An 18,877-nucleotide genomic window follows, 5' to 3' on the forward strand; every position below is an offset into this window, starting at 1 on the left:
TGTTTCTATATAGTTGAAAGAGGATGTAGAGGCAATTGGTTTTGAGAATACAGATGATTAGGAATTTGCCAAAAATATGATTGGTGCATTTAGTTTAGTGTCAGTAAAAAAATGTGTTTGACATGTATGCTCTAGCCTCTTTCTGTATGTTATGGAGTTGTGTTCATTTTCAGGACTACCCTAGTTCATACAACTGAGCCAGTAGGAAGCAGCACAGATTAATATGAAGAGGGCTGCTCTCTGGGGCCTCTACTGGGAAATTTGCAGACGGTGTTACAGGCAGGAGGTGATGGCTTTGGGGTATTCCACATGGGTGTTATTATGCTTCATCTACTAGAAATTGATGCACGTATGTTAAGGAGCAACATGCTTATGCTAGTCCTGGGCTGGAAGGCTCCTGGCAGGCACGGAGACATGGATTTGATAGTGCTTTGGACTAGAACACATGAAACCTGCAACTTGTTCTGGTCTCTGGCATCAGCCTGCTGAGTCATCCCAGAGAAATAATTTCTCCTTTCCGTACCTCATTTTCACTTACTGTAAAATGAGAATAATGATATTGGTCTCCTTTTTAAAGTTTTTTGAGATCTGCATAGAAAAGTTTTCCTCTGCAAAGCCAGACTTGCTCAATAATGGCTCTGTAGCCGCTGATGAATACATAAGGAGTTTACTCATGTCCTGGTTAACATGTTGTATAGAAATAGTAACATATATTAGAATCATGCATATTTGAGAGCAAAATGATTCAGCTTTTGTTTAGCATGTTCTTTCTCATACTGTTTGTAAACTGAAGCAGGGTCTTTCAGCTTTAGAACTGATCTTACAAACAGGATCTAACTAACAAAACCCTATTAATGTGCTCACTGTCTTTAAAGGAGCTGAAACCCTGCTTTCAGAAATAATGTAGAAGTTTTAAATGATTTTAACATTTTTGTTCTGATATTGTTTTTAAAACTAAAATTCTATAAAACTCCTGCCCTGATGATAAGTATTCTTTTTTAATCACTTCCAACCAACAAAAGTTTATTGGTCTGCAAAGCCCAACAAGAAGTTAGGCAATTACACGCTTTCTAATAGACTTTCTAAGGGAAACATGGTGCAAAGGAATCGCAGCAGGACTCATGAAAGTACAGGGGACCAAATTTACAATGGGATGTAAACAGTCACCACTATATTGAAATGAGTGGAGCTGCAACATGTATTACTGTGGTAATATAATCAGTCAAGAATAGGAGGCATTGGCCAACATCTCTCTTCTAAAGAACTCCTTGTTCTAGTCTACGTTCAAACCAAATATAGAAGCCTGGCTCAGTTTTAGCTAGTATTCTATCATGTTCTTTAGGGTAGCGGTTGTAGGCATTAACTGCTAAGGAGAAACATGCATGTGAAATAGATTGTCCTCTACAAAGACAGAATCAGAGGTACCCCTAGTCCTAGATAGGACTGTGTTGAAAGAGAGAAGGTGCAATAGGCTGCACCTATAGGTTACTGTTTTGGTCTGGAAAGTCACCAATTTCCATCCAACCTCTTCTTGCAGAAGAAAACAAAATACTCCAGCTCTTATCAGTTCGGTTTTTGTGAGGCTGTTTTCCAGTTCACAGCAAGGGAATGTTCCTGAAGAAAAACAGAAGCGTGTTGGATTTTTCTGTCTTAGAGGAGCTTTAAGATAGATCATTTCACAAACTTGATTTGTAGACCATGAACAGAAGAGAGGAGTTGGCACAATGGGGATGGAGAGGGCAACTTTTATTTGCTTGGAAGGGGGAGAACTGAACTGCAGAGGATGGGCATGGAATATGTGATCCTTTAAATTTTATTTGCCAGCATGTTGCACATTGATCCCAGTGTCACACACAGGCATACAGTGGTTGGGCTGTGTTCGTTTTAGGAGGTCTGCTGTGGGTTTGTTCCTGGAGAGGGCTGTGCTGGGATGGAGTCCCCTGTGATCCCTGTGCAGGTCTTGCTCTTGATCAGTGCGGACATGGGTCCCCCACCAAGCCTGTGTCACTTGAGCAGCAGTGAGGCTGTTCCGGTGAGAGGTTGCTGGACAGTTTGAATCCCTTGGTGTTACAGATCCACTCGTGCTCCATCCCATGTTTAGAATAAAAATAAAAAGTTGGTGAAAGCCTCTGGGGCTATTGTAAACTCCCAGCTCCGAGGCAGTCTTGGCACTTTCTTGGCTCTTGGAGGAATGTGGTATGTGTCCCATAACTTTGGGCTACGCGGAGATTGTGATAAACAGCTCAGAGTTTCAGAAAGATCTGCAACTCTGGGGTGGATAGGAGGGCAAAGGAGTGGAGGCAATGGCTTGTAAAAAGCTTGGTAGGGAGGTAAATGTACTGAGGAAGTGATTTCTGCAGCTACCAGCCAAGTATGTACCTAGACCTGGCTCCTTCTGGCGATGTGGGCTGACCAATTCCCACTGAGGGCTGGAAGAGTCTTTTTAGTGGCAGACAGCCTTATTCTTAACCTGAGTACTTATTTCCACCACTGGCATCTGTCAGTAGTTCTGAGACCCTGCCCTTCCTTGTAACTCCAGGTCTGGGGCCCCCTGCTTGACTGTGCTTGCTGGCCCAGAGTGTGCCTCACAAACACAGCAGCGTGATCCGCTGCTCGATCCGTGCCTGCCGGGTTCTCTAGGCAGCAGTGCAGAGCTGCACTCAATCATACACTCCTGATTCTGTCACATTTAGAAGGGAACGGTGGAACACGTGTACATAAACAAATCTGTACTGAGCTCTATGTTTTCCAAGTTGTCTGCCTGTGTAGTAGTAGCTAAACCAGAGCCGTGGTGGGGAATAGGCCACAAGTCCTTCTAACAGCCTCTGGGCTTTCTCCCCAACCTACACCAAGTTAGTTGGAAGATACTGCTTCAAAAGTAATGCTTGCATAATGTCACCTCCAAAGCCATTTACACAATCTACATAGGGCTTTGGTCAGAGCTTCTGTCTACAGGTTTCACCCTTGCCGGGCAGGTCTTGAGCCCTCTCAGGCCATTAATAAATGTTGCAGATTGTATCATTCCACCACTTTCCTAGACACAAAGTTATTAACACCACAGTATTTTCTTCATAAAGCACAAATATGACAGTGGTAATACGAAGAGTAACTAGAGCACTCTGCAGCAGTAGGTGTTTCTGTATCCTAACGTATCTGCATTGGTAAGCATATCATTTGTAAGTGCTGTAATACATGACTGTAGGAAATAATATTGTAGGTCCATCTAGGTCCATCAGAGAGAGGATTCTCTCTCTGATAATGGCCAGGAACAAATGAGTGGAGCAAAATTGTTAGAGATGGGCAAGGCAGAGAGTGGGCCTTTCACAGCCACTTTGTGTTTGGCAAGAGCTGATCTAGGGACACGGGGAGCAAGAAGCAGCTGCTGGACTGTCCTGTTTTGTAACACCACTCTCCATTGCACTGGTCTGTCTTTGAGCTTTGTTTTTTTGTACTTTTAGACTCCTTAAGGATGGGTCATATGATTTTTTTTTGTTAATTTTTGATTTGCTGTCTCATAATTGCATGTAGGATTTACAAGAGAGGTTGTGCTAGAGGAAAGTATTACTGCCTTCTTTTCTGGTGCTGAGGTGCTGAGGAAATCCTCTCTCAGACAGGGGCTGTGCTTTAACATCAATTCACACTGCTCTGTCCCTTCTACTTCACAGGAAAAAGATGGAGCTAAGAGGAAAAGTTCTTGTCCTCCCAGCAAATGTACTTCATAAACCCATTACCATACCAATGCAGTAAGAATCATATTCCCAGTTCCATATATCATCCTTCCCAATAACCTAAAAGCTAGTTAAAAATGCTGTTTTCCACTGCCTTTTTTTTTTTTGCCTTATTTTTAAGTTACTATTACCTAAAAGATAGTAAGAACAGTAAGGAAAAAATACTGTCCATATCCTGCCCATGAAACAAGAATTATTGTTTCTAACTGTATGGCTTCATAACTGACTTGAGATTGTTAGAATGTAGTTGAGGTAATTATGTATTGAATGAAACAGGAACAGATGTTTGACTTTTTAAAAAGTAATTACAAATAGCATTTCCATAAAGCTCAGATACCACTCCCCAAAAGACCAAAATCACTTGGTCTGACTTGAAAATTTCACTCAGCTTATTTGACAGACTAAGATTCAAAAAGCTTTATTTCATGGAGAAAAGGGTCAAATTATGGCTTAGAAAGGAGCAATCAATCAATAATTCCAATTATTGCATTTTTGAGATGTTAAGTATATTTTTATAATGGTCATGTGTAGCCTGTTCTTCACAATAGCTGTTATTTCTGCTAAGAGTAATTTGGAAATACTAAATCCCAAAGTAGTGTCTAATGTACAGTGCTAACTTAAAACACTCTGCAAAAGTGTGAGCTAATGCAACATAGTCAGAGCCACATTCAGAAGCACAATATTTTGCTGCTTGGACAGAGACACGTTTCACCTCCATGCATAATCAGTCAGCAAGTTGAGGATAGGAATAAAGACATTATTCTTCATCCTCATAGTGCAGGAGCTCAGGCTTCACTTAGTGGGAGGACACATTTAACGTGGTATTTTTCTAAAATAATACTAAAAAATTGAAGTAATTTTATATTTTTTTGGCAAGGCCTTAACAATAATCTGCTTAAAGTCTCCCAGACTTAAAGAGCTTCTTGTCTAGGTTTAAAAGCAGCAGTAGCAACAAGTGTGAGTTAACCCAGAAAATGGTAATTTCCTGTCAAGAGCCCTCCAACAAATGTCGCTTTTATATCTGGCAAAGATCACTAGGCCCCAGTGTGTGGAGCTGAGGCGGCTGAAGCACTCTTCATTAACCCGGATGCGGGGTGTGAAAGGTGATGCAGGCAGCACGGGCAGGCATCCGCCCAGATGGCTCTGCCTTGGACACTCCAACAAGGCTGAATAGAGGCTTCACTGGCTGAGTTAATAGGCAGGCAGGGGCCAACGGGCACTTTAAAAATATTGTCTTTCAATAGTCTCTTCACTGGAGGGAGAAAGAAGTCACTGACTCACTTGCGATTAGCTGACCTACCATTACAAAACTTTCCATGTTGGACTCCACCATAACAGAATTTATTGTAAAATGCTAGATATTTAGAGTCCATATAATTTTGAAGCAATCGTTCTTTTTACGTTCATGACACATTCATAAACACAGCTGTGTCGGGGGCACAGGGTGGGAGGGAAGAGCAGCGTGCTGTGTCCTGCCCCTTCTGCGAGCCCTAATGTGGGGCCTTCCCAGCGAGAGGAGCCTCCTGAGGATCTTCCTTTGGCCCTTGCCTGCAAGCCGAAGGATTTGCTTTCCCTGTCAGTGCTCCTCCATGTTTAGTCTGGGATGCAATGTCTTAATCCCCAAATGGCCAAGGGACCTAACACACGTTGTATGACTTCCCCATGTACAACCTAGAGACTCTGCACAATATTCCCAGACTTAATTTTGTTTCTTTAGCTCATAGTTGAAAGTTTTGCAGTCTGCAAATTATCAGTGACAAACGAGAATGGCTGATGCTGGGGCTTTCTCTTGCCATTTGTAAGGAATATGAAAGCAAGTAATTCTCCCATGCTAAGTCCCAGCCTGAGTTTCACAACCTCAAAGAGGAACCACACCAAGCCAGGATGGCAAAAGACTCTTCTGTGGTTAATAGCAGATCAATTAGTGGGAAGGAAGACAACAGATAATCACTGATATACTGCAGCAAAGGACTAGATCGACCTAGACAGAAGAAGGTTAATAGAACAGTCAAAATTCAGGTATAAATCATTGAACAATGAAGATGAAGACAATGGTAACCGGTGTAAAGTAAAACCTGACTGCAGTCAAAGCAGTGCTTGTCCAACTTAGCACACATCTTGCAGTTCCATACCTGACACAGAGAAAAGAGTAGGTTGTTTTTGTGTTTTATTTATCACAGTAGTCCACTCGGGTCCTACCATTTCAAAGCATTTTGTACACAATGGAACAGTCATTTCTGAAACATCCGAGATCATCTGGGGACAACAACTTATGGGAACCTAACTAATGGTTTATATAATGTAGCAGGATGAAGAGAAGAGCAATCATCTTAGAATTGCTCATGTTCTTCCCAAAAAAATTATCTCACGGTTGATGAATCCCTCTGGTGGTTGTGGACAGAGCACAGATGACTCACTTTTATTAGATATCTAACATTTTGAGAACTAATCAGATGAAATGAATTCTGAAAGGAACTCTGATGCTATAGAGAATCACGTGGGAACTTATTTCTTTGTTCTTAGGCTCTATTTATTATGGCAGGAGCTTTGTTCAGCACGGTGATCAGGTGAAGGCAGTTAGCTGCCAGCATGAAAATCAGATGCTTTAATGTATTGCCCATGCAGTCTAGAAAAGCTGCATTTTAAATCTATTATCTAGTCTCCCAAACTTTAAAAAATTGAAAATTGATGAACTTTTCCTGATGCCCCATATATTTACCTAAAATACTTGTAGGTTGGTTGTCTCTTGACAGAGCACCCCGTCCTTAACTGTTTAAATGAGAGAACCATGGTCTTCCATTGCCATCACAGCATACAAAACCTCAAAGCACGGCTTGCTTCGCTGCTGGGCACTGGTGGCTCTTGTCTTCAGCACAAGGCTTCATGTGCTCAGTGCCCATGTTCTGCTGGGCTTTCCTATGGGAAAAGCCTTTCTCTGAGGTGAAGATGGAAAGCGTAGATGACCTTTTATAGTAATGTTGGCAGCGGTGCCAATTCAGCTTGTTCTGGTAGCTGCATTAGAAGTACCAGTTGAAGTGTTGCTGTTCTAGTGTGGTGCTGTCCTTTACAGGCCTGTTTGAGCAGCTGGTTGCACAGCTAAATCCCCAGGCTCTCAGGAGAGGAGAAGCAGATGTTGAACCACGCACTGTGCAAGTTCTCTTCCCTCTCATCTAATGGCCTGTCTTCCCAGGCTGTGGGGGGATATGCTAAGCCACGGACTGCAATGTTTTATGAAGTATCAGTTGGTCAGAAACAGCCTTCTCCATCTCTCTTCCCTCATTAGGACAGCCAGCATGTGGCTTTTGCGCTGCCTGAGGCTTGTGAGCAGTTCAAGGTTTGCCAAGGCAGGGCAGCTTCCTGGCTGTGGCGTGAAGGCAGCCAGCGGAAACTCCTCGTGGGGACATTGCTGTAATCGCCTCGGGGGAGCCATTTATGCAGCTGATTAAGTCCAGCCCCATTCAGCAGCAGAGTCTCATGTAATGAGACCCTTTGGGAATTGCTCTCATTTCCCTCCTCTGACCAGCTCTGGCAGCGCCTCTCCACGGCGCTCCAAAACAGAAGGCAGGGGTCTCGCCTTGTACAGCCTGTGAGGTGGGGAAGGCTCAGATCCAGAAGAGCCGGTGCTCCTGCTCTGATAGAGACAACAAAAATATCACCATGTCAAGCAAATCCAGATAATGAAATTTAGAATGATGCCACTTTTGCTGTAAAAAGTACAACCCTGTGGCTACGGACCCAGCCCTGCAGCGCTCACAATGACCAGGTGAACTGGCTAGAGACCGTCATGCCAGGAAGGTGTGAGAGAGAGAAGAGATCTGAAGATACAGAGCTGGTCAAGGGCAGCAGGGATCCTCAGCCACGCTCCTGTGCGGATGGATGATCCGAGGGCAAGTCAGGGAGAGCCATTTCCCAGGCAGAGCCCACAGGGGCAGCCCCTTCACGTCAGCTCAGTGCGCCCTAGGCCGGTGCCCTGGGCTCCGTGTGCTCCCTGGCGCGGGGCGGCTGTGCGGGCAGATGCTCTTCTCGGGGTTTCTGCCTATGCTCAGCGTATCTTCTCCTTAGCAAGAAGCATTTGTCAAACTCTTCTGGTTTCTAGTTCCCAACTGTCACTGCAGACAGCTGGGGAATAGAGAAACTCTTCTGCCTTTTTTTTATAAGCTCTCTGATTAGCTGCCGCTTTGAAGCTGATCTCTAGCATTCTTCTGCAGAGACTGGCAGGCTGGCTGGTGAACATTTAAAGGAAGGCAGCCTTTAAATAGTAAAGATCCTTTCCCCTTTTCCCTCAGAGCACGGTAGAGTGAGCGCAGTAGAGCTGGGACACTTTATGCTCTGCTGTTTATTGAATAGCAAGTTGCCCAGGAAAAGCTGGGGGAAAAAAGATGAGAGAAAGTCATTTTTCTGCTCCCAGAAATAGCTGCCAGCAGCTGGCTCTTCTGATAAATTCCTCTGATATTTAAATGCCATGGCTCCTTAGCAGGACTTTCTCTGACACTTGGAACAGCTGCAGGTGCTGATGTTCCACCTTCAATGCATTGCCTGCTTGGGGGTTGCTAGTTCGTATGACTTAGCTCTGGTTATTCAGGCAGTTGTGATACTTTAACACTAAGCATGTGGTAGATGTTTTGTTAATTTGTTTCTCTGTCTTTCCTTTTTCATTGTAGTATCCCTTCAACAGCCCAACGTCACGGATGGAGCCGTGTTTGATGAGCAGCACCCCAAGGCTGCATCCCACCCCAGTGACTCCTCGCTGGCCAGAAGTCCCATCTGCAAATTCCTGCTACACGAGTCCGCCCATGCACTCCACGAGATACGGAAATGCTAGTGACATGTACACCCCTCTGGCAACACGCCGGAATTCTGAATACGAGCACATGCAACACTTTCCTGGCTTTGCCTACATCAACGGGGAAGCCACCACAGGCTGGGCTAAATGAAAGTGACTGGTGTCAGCTGAGCCCTTATACTTTAAAGAGTTATTAAAACTTTATATTATGTGGGACTTGTGGACGTTCTTCAGTGGAGGTGAAGACAGAAAAGATCCTGGGCAGGTAAACGTAAGATCCTAAGCAGATAAAGGTAGTTCATAACATGGGTGTACTGCAGACCAGTGTGACATGTTCCTGTAACTGGACAAGATTTTTGTGCTATTCTAGACCATTATTTAGGCCAATCTGTGCCTTTTTTAATTCTGGCATGTGGGCCAACCCTCTGTGATGTCAATTCCAGTGAGCCATTTCTCCCCCCTTCCCTTATTGACAAATGTTAATGGGTCTTGTAGAGAACTACCGTAAAGGAATCTATTTATAATTTGAGTTAAAGACAGAAAGCTCACTCTCAGCAAAGCTCTGGCATCCATTCCTTTAAATTGCTCGTGCATTCCTTAAAACATTCTGCCAAGTCATCAGTTGTTTGTATTGGTTTCTTTTTTTTTTTGGCTCCTTAAAAGATATGTGTTATTATAGATTTCCGTTTACACCTTGCTTTTGAATATTGATGCACCTTTCTGTTTTCCAATAAACCTGATCTTTACAAAAGAGAAAAAAAGAAAAAAAAGAAAAAAAAAAAAGAAGACATGTAGCATTGAATTATACACTGCCTTAAGTTGACTGTTGTTCTTATTATATATGTATTTGTGTTAAGTTTGCACAATCTGGAAAAATTTAACTTCTCTGGTCAGTAATGACAAAGTTAAGAAAGGATTTGAAGACTGGAAAGATTCTGTATTCAGAGCCACATATGTTAAATATGAAGCAATTATGTGAAAAATGACAATGCAAACATGATTATTCATTTCATTGCCTATTGACAGGTATGAAACTTCACTCAATTGCTTCACATGGTGATAATTCTACACACTTCTACAAAAGCAAAATTCAAAGCTGTGCCTTTGAACTTATTCTGTACTGTGTATGTGTGGAAAAATGTATTGTATTTTGGGGAGAATTTTCGTAGACATTTTCTGTCAGATTTGTAGCTATTTGTGAGTTTTTGTTAGATTTTATTAACATAGCTTTTTCTTCTGTATTATAAAATGCACCAAGTAATTATGGTGGACCTATTACCCTATGGGTAAGAAATAAATAAATGGAAATACAACATCAGGCATTTTAGTAATTGTTTTGTTAATAAAATCCTTGGCAGCACCCACTGTGATAATAACACTGTCTATGCTGAAAATGGACATAAGTGTTATTTGTACAGCTGTGCAAGGCATGTAAGGGGTTTTCACAGTCAAAGTTCATGCAATTAAATTTATACCATTGAAATCCACTTTAATGCAGTGGCTTCCACGAGCTGATAACTCTTCAAAAGGTCGCAAAGGTGACAGTGTGAGTCTTCATCTAGCAGAGAACCTAAGAGCTTGTACAGGCCGGTAAGTGAGCGCTGCTGCCCGTGGGCCTGCAGCCACAAGCAGCTCAAGGCTGTTGGTCCTGGCTTGATCCCTGAGCGTTGGTGGGTTGTAATCCTGCTCCTGCAGCTCCTCCGAGCCCTTGTACTCACCGAGGCAGGTCAGATGTGCTGTCTTCTTGAAGTACCTTCTAACAAAGATGTTTCTTACAGTACTGGAAATGGAAAGGTCGTTTTCCTATAGGTGAATATGTAAAGTGGCAGCATTCCCAGGCCTGGTATATTTAACTGCTGCGTAAGCCAGAGGGAGTTTGGAGGTCTGAAGTTACTGCAAGAAAGAGGTGGAAATTCGCCAGGACTGAGGGAGGAGGTGTGTTCGCGGGCACGTCTGACGGGTGTTCAGGCTCCGAAGCACTGAGCCAAGGTGCCCATCGGGTTCTCAGAAACATGGCGAGAGCCCATCTCCATCGTCAGGTGCCTGGTGACGATCCTGTTCCGTGGGTTGCTGTGACAGCCCCTCTGAAATGTTACCCAAGGCAGCTCGCGTTGTTGTGACAGCGCACAGTCACTCTGCACTCCTGGTAAGGGATGGCAGCACAGTGGAGAAGAAGCTCAGTTTACCCCATCTGTTTTATGCCACTCAAGTTACCTGCAGGCAAAACAGCCCACATGGAAGAACGTAAGGCAGCTGGAAGGCAGTTTTACCAGTAGCTAGATGTGGCATGTGCTTGAGATCAAGGGCCTGCTTTGCATTTTGTTATTGAAGATACTTAAAGCATTTTTGCTGACCCATTAAATATGAGCAAACATAGGAAGCACTGCCTCATCACTGTCTGATGAAATGCATGCGGGAAAGGCAAAGTCACTACAGTAGAAAAATCCACTCTCTCTTCCCTAAGGAATTCCAAATCTCTACCTTGCAGTCCCTGCACCAAGAGCCCACTCCTGAACCCCTCTGCTCATTTACTGTTGCTGGAACATTGATTAATCTCTGCTTAGAGATGGAGAAGGCCCAGGAGAAGGCCACTGCTCACTGTGACCTACCACGGCCTCTCCAGGAGCAGACTCATCCCTGAGATGTTTGGTAAGCAACTCAGAGATGGGGGCTTTGGAAGAGTCAGAATCCCCACATCCTTGAAGAGAATTCCGAAGCACATTCCTAGAGCCTTGAGGAACCCAGGGAGACTCTTCAGGAGAACTGCAGCTAGTCCGTGTGTGCAAAGTGCTCAGAGGGGGAATTTTGACCAACAGCACCGCAAGGCTCTGCACTCCCGCAAAAGACCTGTAGGACTGTTAATGTCATTGTTAGTCAGATAGGGCTTGAACTTTGAAAGTCTTTAGCAGAGGAACCCCCATGATCTTTTTAAAATTTATTTATAAACTCATGTTGATGCCACAGGAGACCAAACATGCCCTTCCATCTGCCTTTGAACTGCTTCCTGATGAGGGCTTTGAAATTCAAACTGGACGCTCACACGGAGCAATATACAGCTTACTGACACGGCTCTGTGGGGTCAGCATCGCCGTCCGCACCGGCAGCATCGCAGCAGAAACCAGCCCCCCACTCCCCACCAGCCGCTGCGGGCCAGAACCCGCCGTATTAATACGGACGGCCATGGGGCTCGCGGGGCTTCGCCGGGCTCTGCAGCGCAGCTGCTCGTGAGGGGCTCATCTTGCTGCTTTGTACACAAGGGCGACAACCTCCGGGCACAACGGCTGCTTCTGGGCAGGAGGCTCTAGAACCACCAAGGGGGCACTGCCAGAGCCCGGGGAAGGGTAATTACGCCTCTCCCCTGGCCCTGCTGACTGAAGGTGGTGTTACTTGCTAGCCATGTATGTAAGGATATATAAAGTAAATACGTGACTATGCAAATCTCTCTCAAGAAGCTTTCATACCACAGCCTAAAATAACAGATTTTTTTTCTTTATTTGTTCCTCTTTTTTTCCTTCTCATTCTTTCTCTTCTCACTACCAATAAACATTTTCTTGAATGTGATTTTTTTGTCATGCACTGAAACATGTAACAAAAGAGACCTGCACATATATATATGTACACACATGTGCTTATATGCATAATATAAATGTATACACACATGCCTATACATATGTTATGTATGGATATAAAAACCCATTACAATTCTTCAGGATTTTTCATTACCAGGTAGAAAAAAAGGCTCAGCGGGGGCAGAGCAGTGAGAACTCCATTCACCAGCGCGAATCCTGGTTTTGTCAGGCTACCTCTTGCTGCTAAGGTCACTACCCTTTGACAGGAACGGCCTCTGACCTCCCCAGCCCCACAATTCTGCTGCGGCTGACCCCGAAGCCCATGAAATTCAGGGGCAGACATCGCTTTGGAAGGCTCTCAGAAAGCTGACTAACATGGGAAGGGCGCCCAGCTGAAAGGGTCTGGCAGCTCTTTGGGAGAGGATGCAATTTATTCTGCCCCCCTCTTCCAATGAAACCCTAATCCTTCATACGCTGCTCAAAGTGGAAGCTGAAATGCACTGACAGCGAATTACAACGTGCTGTTAAAGGGCCAGTGAGGTTTTCCAGTCCTTAAAAATAAAATTTAAAAAAAAAATGATAAAGCGAAAGTGAAAAAAGCGTTTTGGTGTGCTCTAAAGTGAAGTAAATCTAAGCCAGCAAACACTTTATTATAAGGTTGTAAATCAAACAAACAGCAGCCGTTTAATTTTACTGGGTTTCTTCCACAGGCTGCATCACGGCACACAGGGACCTGACCGCTGCGCAGCTCAGGGGCTGCTTTGGGGGCTCCTCCGCTCCCCAGACCGCGCGCTGCTCCGCCCCGGTGCCGCGCAGCCCACGCAGACGCCGCCAGCGCTGCGGCCCGTTCGCGGGGGAGCTGCCCCTGCGCCTTCGCCCACGCGCCGCCACCCGCGCCGGGCGGCCGCGGGTAAAGCTCTGCGTCCCGCCCGTGTCACCGTGGCTCCAACCGCGCCTGCCAAACGCCCAGGCGAAGCCCGCCCAGCACCACGTGCGCCACGCACGTTCCGCCCCGGCCGCGAGCTCAAAAACGCGTCCGATCCGGACAAAACCGCCGCGTCGAGAACACGGTACGAGCGACCCGGACGCGCGGGTCCGGCCGGGCTCGGGGCTCGAACCGCAGACCCCGCGTCCTGCCCCCGCCCCAGTTCCCGCCAGGCGTGTCCCGGGGGCTGAGACTGCAGCACCCATGAGGCCAAGCGGCGCCATGGCCGCCGCCGCTCCGCGCCGCTTGGCATGCTGGGAGGCGTAGTCCTGCCCGCGCAGCGGCCGCCCGGGCGGGCGGGCGAGGCCTCCGTCACGTGCGGGCGGCGGGCGGCCAATAGAGGTGCACGCTCCAGCCCTCCCCAGCCAATGGCGAGGCCGGGCGGGCGGGGCGGGCGGTTGCCAAGGGGAGCGTTGCGTCACGGGGGGCGGGGGCAGGGCGCGCCTGGGCGGTGGCGGCTGCCGGCGGAGGGAGCGAGGCGGCCGGGCCCGGGGGGCCATGGAGCTGGGCGCGGTGCTGGAGGCCGTGGCGGGCGGCGGAGGCGGCGCCGAGGCCGTCGAGCAGCTCCTGGGCCGGTACAACGAGGAGGTAACGGGCCGCTAGCGGGGAGGGCGGCCTGGCACCCCCGCTCCGCGGCGCGCGCTGGCCGCTGCTTCCCCCGCCCCAACGGTCCCCGCCGGGTGCCGGCGTCGCTCCGCGCCCCGCGGTCTCGGCCCTCTGCGGGGCGGCGCCGTGGGACGCGCCCGTCCGCGAGCCCCCCGTGTCCGCGAGGGAGCCCGGGGCCCCCGCAGGAGCCTCGCCCTGGCCCGGGCCCCCGCGCGTCCCCTGGGCTCTGCGCCCCACAGGGCGCTGCGGGCAGCGCCTTTTCCTTTGTTTCACTCTCTATTTTAGCGTTATTTTTTAGCCTCAATAGAGAATTAGAGGTGTCAACAGTTAGGATTCAAGCGCACTTGGTTATTGCTTCCCGCCCCTGTTCCTTGCTCTGCCTCTGCGCTGTCTGCTAGGCTCGTAGCACAGGGGGTTGGTGGTGGCCGTGCTGTAAACTGGAGCTATCGAATAGCTCCCTTTGCCTCTGAAGTACTTTAACCTGCCTGTGTTGTGATTGAGCGTTTAATGCTGGCAGATAGCATAAAGGATCCAGGATCAAGGGTCACTGCCGTATGGCAGGTGTGTCTGTTTAGCCAAGAAGTTGGGAAATGTTTCTGTATTTCCTGGTGACTTTGAGAAGTGGAAATAAAGGGCAAGTGAGATGTTGGGTTATTTTTCAGACATGGACTTCCTGCTAGCTAGATTTCAGTAGAGCAGTGTAGTCTGCTCCTGAAGACCCCATGTCTCACCAGGACAGGTGGCTGTACCTTATGTACACACTTTGTAACTGGCACCTGAGGTCTCTAAAGCTTGTCCTGTCTCTTATATTGAAGTATTTGCAAAATGCAGGAATCTGTTGAAGGCATGAACTTGGAGGTTGTCAATTAAAGATCCTTAGCCCTGGAAAGGGAGAAGTCATGTGAATGTGGGTTGGTGTAAAGTTGTTCTTCTGCCTCTGAAAGGTGGCTTTAAGTTAGCTACCTTATGTACAATAAATGCTAAGCGTTAGAAGAAATGCTTGAGCAAAAATCCCCATAGGTTGTCTTTGTGTGTGTGAAATCCAAATGCAGAGATTGGAGCAGCTGCCAGGCACTTTCCCTGAAGTGCCATTAGGTCCAGAATCCATTAGAGGCATCTAATGCTTTTAGCTCGCTGACATCTACAGTGCAGAGGGGTCTGGCTAAGGGACCTGCTCCTGCCTGTATCTGCTCTTGGAAGTGCCCCGTCGTTCAACTTTGCCCTGTGTTTGGTGCGTGTAAAACATCACTCCTGAACTGCACCGTGCTGGATCCCACCCTGTCCCCACGCGGCCCCGGGGTCTTCGTTAGGCTCAGGGTGACCCTTCAAGGGGGGAGCGAGAGCTGCTCTGCTCTGCGATTTCCACTTTGGGGCTGCGTGTGGAGCCGTGCGTAGCTAAAGGCTCCTCCTGAAGCAGGGTGGAAACCTCCTGGCACCGGTTCCACAGGGCACTTCCGTGCTGTCTGTCTTGTCAAGAAGTCAGCCTGTGTTTCCTACATCCCTTTACGGGTGGTAGGAGACAAGAAGCAGGAAGTGACGTGGTGGCTCGGTGCTGTCACACATCTAGATTACTGGAGATGTTTTAATATATTTTGTTAAGGTCTAGGCCCGTAGTGGCTCAGAGATGGTAGGTGGCTATTCCAGTCTCTGGACATTGTTTGCAATTCACAGGAATCAAAGGCTGAAAGTTTCATATCATCTTTTGTTTGTCTGTTCCTGTGTGTGTGTAGAAAAACTGTGTTAAAAGTAATAGAAATCAGATTTCTTTCAGAAGCTGTTTATGCTGTGGAATCATTTAACTTGATAATTTAAAATTATCTACTGATAGGGTTTTTTCCTTTGACTCGGCAAATGAACTTTGTCATTAGAGCAATATTTCATTAGCAGCATACTTCAAGATCCTAAAAAAAAATAGAGCTAGTCTCAGTAAGCAGCTCAAGTGACATCTCAGGTGACTGTGAAGTTGTTAATTGGAGTTGTTTCCTGAAATTATTCCTGTTGGAGAAGAACCTGATTTTGCAGGGTATCACTGTATTAGCTGACACCCTAACCAGACTGCTAGGGCTTATAGTAATTTCACAGTTGTCTCCTGCTTAACAGGTGATGTTCATGCACATCAAAAGTAAACTTTTTTCCTTTTTTTTTTTTTTTTTTCACAGAATAGGGCCGTTTTCAGATTTGATCCAGCAGATGAAGAGAAAAGAAAGGTAAGTAAAATAAGCTACTAGTTAAACAGGAGAACTTCACTTGTTCTCTGTTTAGGAAAGTAATGTAAGAAAATTTGTCTCCTAACTTAGCTGCCATTGTGAAATGATGCAGATAGACACTGTTTAAATGGTCCTTACAAGAAGTTCTGTCGTTGAATCTTCAGTGAAAAAGACCTGAGAACTTACCCATTCCCCAAAAATGGGAAAATAATCCTCCAAGCATAAAGAAAACAAAACCCTGTCTCAAGCAAAAATAGTAACAAAAAAGACACAAGGAATTTTGATGGCTACAGTTTTTTTCATGGGGAGAAAAGGAAACACTTAAGATTTTGGGGGGAGAAAGAGGGGAAAAAAAAAAAAGGTATTCTCTTTCTGAATCTGAGTTAGAAAGCAACTTTGTATGACGTGTTTCTATCTGCCTCCCTGCCCTTCCAGCATGTAATAATGCAGCAGATAGAGTTCCTGTATGTGTTAGACATTTAAAGAATGTTATGGGTTAAGATGAAGGGGGAAGCTATTGAGGAAAGTTCTGAAGGCATAAGGAAAACAGAACTACAGAAAGCTTGCTCCAGAGGTAGGGGAAATCAGTGGAATGGGAGCTGCACATGTGAAGTGCCTAAAAAACACTGTCCGATGGCAGGAAACTGTACAGTTCTGTCTGGTTTTAATAGCTTAATAATCTAGTCTTACATTTACAGTTTGGATTGGCCCTTTTGTTATTATTATTATTATTATTGTGGCATAAAATGTAATCATATGTCCCTTGCATATGTAACTTTTTTTTCCCTTGAATCTGCCCTCCTCCTTTTCCAAGAAGTACTGCAAGGCTGTGTGTGTCATGTAATTGTATTATAATGTAGGTACAACTGAGCTTAACACTATTCTACACTTGATTCTTGTAGGGAAAAGACACCCTGAATAGAGCACTGACATCCTATAAAACAGCAAAAATAATAAGGTCAGAATTATGTCTTGATTATAAAAGTTGGATAAATCAGCAAAACCTATGTTTGTCTGGCATACCATGACTATCAAGGATGATTTATTAGGCTGTAAGGTAGGTTATCTCCTCTGAAAGACAGAGAGGCCAAGTGATCAGGCTCGATGAGGAAATCTGTGTGGACGAAGCCCCAGAACTTGACAAGTTTGTGTTTTGTTGTCCTCCTACGGTGCATTCATGTGAGCTGGTCCTGGCCGTGTCCTGTCTAATGATGCAGGTACCTGCATTGACCTGTGTGGTGGGTGCCAGCGGTAGAAATGGGTTAACAGTCTCCAGGGTACTGTAAATGTTACTCAAAGGAAGTCGGATCCAGCTGGTGCCATTCCTTCTTAGCTGGCTGCTAGCTAATAAAATATTCATTCTGAAAGCTTAGTTTCAGTTCATGTGTGTAGACAGCATAGGAATGCCAACCAGAAATAACTTTGTCCTCAATAAGTGGCTGAAATTAAGCCAGTGAGGTTGCTGTAGAGGAGGTTAGCCAGCTTTAAGAAATCTCAAATGTCTATATGATCTCCCCAAGGAGCCTCCTAACAGGGTTTTGTTGGAAAAGACAAAGTCTCAAAACCTGGAAGATTTCTTGGGATGTAGCATGTTGGGCAAGAGCAGTTGTTTCTTTAGGTCTATGATGGAATTTGGGTCAACTCCAGAAAACAAGTGTCTGGTAACGTGAGTGGGCAGGTCACCCCAGAGAGGGGAGTTAGGCTTATGGCACTGACCTGGATGTGGTATCACAGGCACAAGCTTCACATATCTTAATGTAAAAAAGTTGCCAAAATCCCAAATTTGCCATATGGTAACAAGTTTGATTAACTTTCTGCTCATTTGAAAAATAAGGAAATAAGTCTTATTTTTCCATTAATTTACCTTAGCAAGCCTTAATTCTTCTTCTGAAGCAGGAGGACACTTGTGCAGCTGCTAAACTTATAAAGGCAAGAAAAATCACAGCATTGTCTGTGGCCTGGAAACTTCTGTCAATACTGATGTCCCCATGAACAGCAACCTTCCAAATCTGGAGAGAGCTACAGCACCAGCATTGTTTGCCTATGTGGTGATAACAGAGAGAGTAAATCTGCCTGGGGTAGCCAGGAGGGGTGGCTTTTTCAGTTGGGTGAAGACAATACTCAGCTTAAAGAACAGGAAAAAAGTAGCCAAATGCAAGGTTAATACATTTGTTCTTCTTCTTACCTGAAATGATAGGTGGTCTTGATCTACATGCTTCCTCTTGAACTTATCTTTTGTCTGTTTCCCCTCTGGTAGTACTCGTAACATTCAGCTTCTACACCCTCTGTGTATTACAAACAATAAAGGAAGTGGTTATAATCACTTTGACAGTTTTTTACCCTGTTTTCATAAGTTGTCTCCAAATTACTGTCATGAGTCAGTTCCTTGATGCAAATCTCTAAAGTTTATTTGTCTTTGTTTCATGAGTTATTTCTCAGCTTCGATTTGAACATAATCTAAAATTCGAGGCTAACAATAGTCAGAAGAGTCTCTTCCCTCCTATTGCAGGGTGTGTTGAAAGTGTTAAAATAGGTGATGATAAAAGATTGCATGTATTGTGGGCATGTCTCAGGGCATCATGAATTTGATTAGAAGATTCTTTATGGCTGAGGGCTATGCTGAACTTGAGCTTTGCAAAGATGGAAGTGGTAAAGCGTGTTGATGGAGCAAGATGGTATCCTACTCAGAATCTCAATGGAACTAATAGGCTAGTGCTGTTCCTGGTTCCCCTTGTGTGTCCTTCTCTGAGCTGAGCTCATTCCCTTTGCCTCTGTGTTCTTCACAGCTCTTACCCAATCTTCTGTAAACTTGAGAGTTCTCTACAACGATAATACCAGAGCTGTCTGACTGTGCCGTGCATAGAGGAGAAGTGGAGAAGGAAAGACTAACTCCCAGTAAGCAAACACAAAGAGTTAAAGCTGATGTAGCTCCTCAGTACTCCCAAGGAGTCAGGTCCCTCTGTGTGCTCATGGTTAAGTACACAAAGCACTTGAGCTTT

At 45.7% G+C, this 18,877-nt stretch overlaps 2 protein-coding genes across 2 annotated transcripts in view; both read left to right on the plus strand.

The window, feature by feature from the left end:
* Window positions 1–8,764, plus strand: part of RFX4 (regulatory factor X4) — an 88,524-nt gene extending 79,760 nt beyond the window's left edge. The window contains exon 18 of the mRNA XM_010223199.2: window positions 8,390–8,764. Within this exon, the coding sequence (XP_010221501.2) occupies window positions 8,390–8,662 (273 nt within the window). The 3' untranslated portion in view covers window positions 8,663–8,764. The remainder of the gene's footprint in view (window positions 1–8,389) is intronic.
* Window positions 8,765–13,528: 4,764 nt separating this feature from the next.
* The window catches only part of RIC8B (RIC8 guanine nucleotide exchange factor B), a 29,177-nt gene continuing 23,828 nt past the window's right edge, over window positions 13,529–18,877 (plus strand). The window contains exons 1-2 of the mRNA XM_088521671.1: window positions 13,529–13,653; window positions 15,831–15,878. Of these exons, the coding sequence (XP_088377797.1) occupies window positions 13,564–13,653; window positions 15,831–15,878 (138 nt within the window). The 5' untranslated portion in view covers window positions 13,529–13,563. The remainder of the gene's footprint in view (window positions 13,654–15,830; window positions 15,879–18,877) is intronic.

The sequence above is a fragment of the Tinamus guttatus genome, unplaced genomic scaffold, assembly GCF_059628265.1.
Source record: "Tinamus guttatus ecotype Peru unplaced genomic scaffold, ASM5962826v1 Tinamus_guttatus_pri_ptg000125l, whole genome shotgun sequence".
Lineage (NCBI taxonomy): Eukaryota > Metazoa > Chordata > Aves > Tinamiformes > Tinamidae > Tinamus > Tinamus guttatus.